Source organism: Euprymna scolopes, chromosome 3, assembly GCF_053919585.1.
Source record: "Euprymna scolopes isolate OS-2025 chromosome 3, ASM5391958v1, whole genome shotgun sequence".
NCBI lineage: Eukaryota > Metazoa > Mollusca > Cephalopoda > Sepiida > Sepiolidae > Euprymna > Euprymna scolopes.
In genome coordinates, this window is record NC_136484.1 from 76,585,639 (window position 1) to 76,590,638 (window position 5,000).

Below are 5,000 nucleotides of genomic sequence, written 5' to 3' on the forward strand. Positions count from 1 at the left end.
AATAATAATAATAATAATAATAATAATAATAATAATAATAACCCCTAGAATCTAAACAATATTGTAGAAAACTAATAAAAGCTATAAACACATGTTACCAGTAAAATACTCTGGACCGTTCATAGGTCGAACCAAAGAAGAATTGAGGAATCTCAACAAGAAGACCAGGAAACTTATGACCATGCACAATGCACTACACCCAAAGAATGATGTTGATAGATTCTGCGTAAAAAGGAAAGACGGAGGAAGAAGACAGAAAACTATGTGAATGACGCAAAAAAGAATTAAACTACATAATAAACGAATGCAGCAAGATAGCTAAAAAATATAAGAATAGACACAATCAATGGGAATTATGCAAACAACTGCATATTAAACACACAAATATGGCACAAGAACAAATTAAACACACAAATATGGCACAAGAACATATTAAACACACAAATATGGCACAAGAACATATTAAACACACAAATATGGCACAAGAACATATTAAACACACAAATATGGCACAAGAACATATTAAACACACAAATATGGCACAAGAACAAATTAAACACACAAATATGGCACAAGAACAAATTAAACACACAAATATGGCACAAGAACAAATTAAACACACAAATATGGCACAAGAACAAATTGAAAACAAAAATCACAAAATTGAATAGAGCATGGACGTACAAGCAGATAAACCCATCCAAGCAAGAAGACCAGATGTCATAACGATTAACAAGAAGGAACAGTCATGTCAGATTGTAGATTTCGCCGTTCCAGCAGACCACAGAGCGAATATTAAAGAGATGAAGCGGAATAAATACATAGAGCTGAAATGGATACGAAAGATAAAATAAGTGAAGATAGCATTAATAATAGTAGGAGCACTAGAAACAATTCCGAAAAAAACTTTGACAAAACAAACGGAAGAGATTGGAATCAGCGGGGTGGCTGAGAAGATACAACGTATAACAATAATGAAAACGGATAAAATACTAAGGAAACATTTCAATATAGAGATTTATACACTAAATACACGAGCTACAGGTGCTAGCCTGATATATAGAAACTGCTACGGAAGTGAAACACAAAAATGACACATGGAATCAATAAAACTGAAATTGTATAGTTGTAAGTTACTCCCGCCAAAAATAAATGCATAAAAATAAAGTGGCAGCATAAACTGACAAATAATCGTGGAAGGTCAAGGAGAATTGGAAGACCAAAGAGATTGCACTAACTAGACCTCTACCGGGTGAGTGCAAAGAGGACTTGGGCTTTGGGAATGGTTACTTCCAATGATAAATCAATGGTAAACCGCTGTTTTGATAAGGCAAATTCATCTGCAAAGGTTATCGAAAGAGGCTGGGAGTACTGGAAATATGGGGAGACTGTTGTTACTCAGACTGCAATAGAAACAAAAACAAAAACAAAAACAAAAACAAAAATCACAGAGAACTAAGAAAACGCAAAACATAAAATATTCTGTTGACTACCTTCAAATAGTGGTGCCAAACACCAGCACATCAATGAGTTGTGAAAGGTCCGAAAGCACAGAGGAGGAAACGCATTAATAAAACCTCCATTGGAAAAGTGCAGAGAGCACTCGAATCTTGAGGAGGCTGCTTTCCACTCAGCCCTACGGAATACCAATAGAACAATTCACATAACGAGCAACCACAGTTGAACTAGAAAGAGAACATCAAAATCTAGAAATAATATATACAAAAACTAACATAAATCCCATAAACTATCTCATCCAAACAACAAACAAACATATGCTGGCATCAACGTTGGCTAACATCACAAAAAATGGTCGCGAAACGTAAATGTGAACGAGTAGACCAAAAGAGAGATAACACCCATGAGACCTCCTTGGAGGAATGCAAAGAATTCTGGAACTCTGGAGAGGCTTAATGCTACTTAAACTATTGTTATGATTGTTATTATTGTTATTAATGATGATGATGATGATGATGATGATGCTGATAATAATAATAATAATAATAATAATAATAATAATAATAATATAATAATAATAATAATAATAATAATAATAATAATAATAATAATAATAATAATAATAATCTGTCCCAGCAGACCACAGAGTGAAGATAAAGGAGACGGAGAAGCGAAGCAAATACACTGAACTGGTCAGAGAGCTCAAAGGGATATAGAAGATGAAAAAAGTCAAGATAACAGCATTAATAGTAGGAGCAATATCAAAAAGCTGAAAAGAGAATGGAAAAGAGTGGGTCAGAGGGATGGCTAATAAGATACAACGGATAACAGTAAAAAAACGGCTGAAATATTAAGGAAAACCATTGAATGCCGAGACGAACACACATGAGCTACGGGCACAAACTGAACATACAGAAAATGCTACAGATGTAAAATACAAAGGAGCATCACATGGAATCATGAAAACGGAAACTGTAGAATTGTAAATTGACCCTTGGGCCTATACCCCCAATTGTTTTTTTTGTGTGTGTCACCAAAAACTGACGTCACACCAAATAAGTGAGGAAGATCAAGGAGGATGGAAAGACCTACGAGAGAAAACACTACCCAGACCTCCGCTGGATGAGTGCAAAGAGAACTGGTAACTAGGGGAGGCTTTTTGCCACCCACATTCCAGTGAAGACCAATGGCCTTCGCCAACGAAAAATCAATGGTAAGCGGCTGTTAACGTAAATTCATCTGCAATGGTTATCGAAAGAGATGGAAAGTACTTGAAATTTGGGAAGACTTGACATTCAGACTCCAGAGAAAAATACCCCTAGTAAGTAAATAATAATAATAATAATAATAATAATAATAATAATAATAATAATAGAAGAGACGAACGAAAACACTTGGAAATGACTACAAAAAGGAAACCATAACAGGGAAGCTGAAGCACTAATAACAGCTGCACAAGATAACGCAATTAGAACCAACCACATCAAAGCAAGGATCGACAAGACACAAGAAAACAGAAAATGCACACTCTACGGAAAAGGAGACGAAACAATAAACCACATAACTAGTGAATACAGCAAACTAGCCCCAAAAGAATATAAAAATAGACACGATCAAGTGAGGAATACGGTACATTGACACTTATGCAAATAATCGCCTCTAAAACACACAGACAAATGGTATAAACACAAAATGGCAGCAGTACTGAAAAATTAAAGTCACCTATGGAACATGGATATACAAACGGATAAACTCATCCAAGCAAGAAGACCGGATATCATAATAGTTAACAAGAAGGAAAAGTCCTGCCAGATTGTAGATTTTGCCATTCCAGCAGACCACAGATTGAACATCAAGGAGACTGAAAAGTGCAAATACACAGAACAGGCCAGAGAGCTCAAAGGGATCTGGAGAATGAAAAACTAAAGATAACACCAATAATAGTAGGAGCGCTAAAAACGACCCTGAAAAACTTTGATGAGAAAAGAATGGGAGAGATTGGAATCAGAGGGATGGCAGAGAAGATACAACAAATAACAATAATAAAAACTGCAGAAATATTAAGGAAAATCCTTGAATGTGGAGACTAACACCACACATAAACTACACACAAACTGGACACACAGCAATAGCTACAGATGTAAAACACAAAGGAACATCACATGGAATCATGAAAATTGAACCTGTATGATTGAAAAATACCGCCCCCCCCCGGTTTGTTCTCTGTGTGTGAGTGTCACCATAAATAGGAACCACACCAAATAATGATAGTCAAGGAGGATGGAAAGACCGAGGAGAGAAAGCACTAGACAGACCTCCGCTGGAGGAGTGCAAAGAGGACTGGAACCTTGGGGAGACTTTTGCCACCCAAATTCCAGTGAAGACCAATGGTCGACATCAATGAGAAATCAATGGTAAGCGGCTGTTGCGATAACGCAAATTCATTTGCAAAGGTTATCGAAAGAGGTGGAAAGTACTGTAAATATTGGGAAACTTGTTGTCACTCAGACCCCATGGAATACCGCAAACTATTTTTAAAAAGCAATCTTTGATGATGGCTTGTGTGACTGTTCCTAGTGAGTAAGTAATAATAGAAATCTTTCATGAAGACTTGCGTGAAAACTCCACGTGAGCACAATAATAGGTATATTAAATAATACAGTAAAATTAAATTAAAATTTCATTCACTTTTACTAGTTTTTGGTATTTTAGAATTATGCACTCAGCAACTTACAATAATAATCCCCCCCCAAGAATTTATGAATGAAAAAAAAAATCAACCTTTTTGTATTACGAAAGTTTCTACTAAATTATAATTATGTATATATTCTCCGACTCTTCCGAAAACTAGTTCAGTCTAATAATAACACCAGCAATGAAAATGTGTATTTCCGCAATGTCCCTTTTATTTGTCTTCTCACGGCGACATAGTTAGCCAGAAGGTCGATTTAATATGGGGAAGATCTAGTTTCTTTTAAAGCCCCCCACCCCCACTGTATTGTGATAAATGTTAAAATTGCTTCAGTCTAGACTGAACAGATAATACTCTTTGATCCCAGTTCGAACAATGGTCTATTCTGATGTTTTTTCACATTCTATTTCGCACTAGTTTTATCTGTGTTTATTCTTTGATGGCTTATTTTTAACAATCGCTGGATCCTTTTATGTTCACCACGTTTACGAACTCCCATCCTAGGATCACCTTTAAAACTATATTTTGTATTGTACGCCTACACCATTCTTGTCAGTAGAAAGTATTACTTTTCTCTGTCCATTTCACTGCCAAATAAGATATTGTCTTTCACGGTCGCATTGAAAAGCCATGCTTGTTGACTTGCAATTGAAACTTTTCCTTTCAAAGCCAATGTTCCCTTTGTTTTCGTCATCTGGAAAAACAAATAGAAATAAATAATTTTTAAAATGTTTAAAATATTTAACTTTTAAAATCTCATTTTCATAAACCATCGTAAATAAATTAAAAAAAAAAGAAACAAAAGAAACAAGAAACGTAGATTTAGATTTAATTGAACATATCTTTTAGA

The 5,000-nt window shown here is 35.2% G+C and overlaps 1 protein-coding gene across 2 annotated transcripts in view; it reads right to left on the reverse strand.

The window, feature by feature from the left end:
• Positions 1-5,000, reverse strand: part of LOC145256353 (ATP-binding cassette sub-family C member 5-like) — a 327,323-nt gene that overhangs the window by 122,754 nt on the left and 199,569 nt on the right. For both annotated transcript variants that reach the window (XM_080115176.1, XM_080115185.1), the window contains exon 16: positions 4,720-4,844. In XM_080115176.1, coding sequence (XP_079971302.1) covers positions 4,720-4,844 — 125 coding nt within the window. The remainder of the gene's footprint in view (positions 1-4,719; positions 4,845-5,000) is intronic.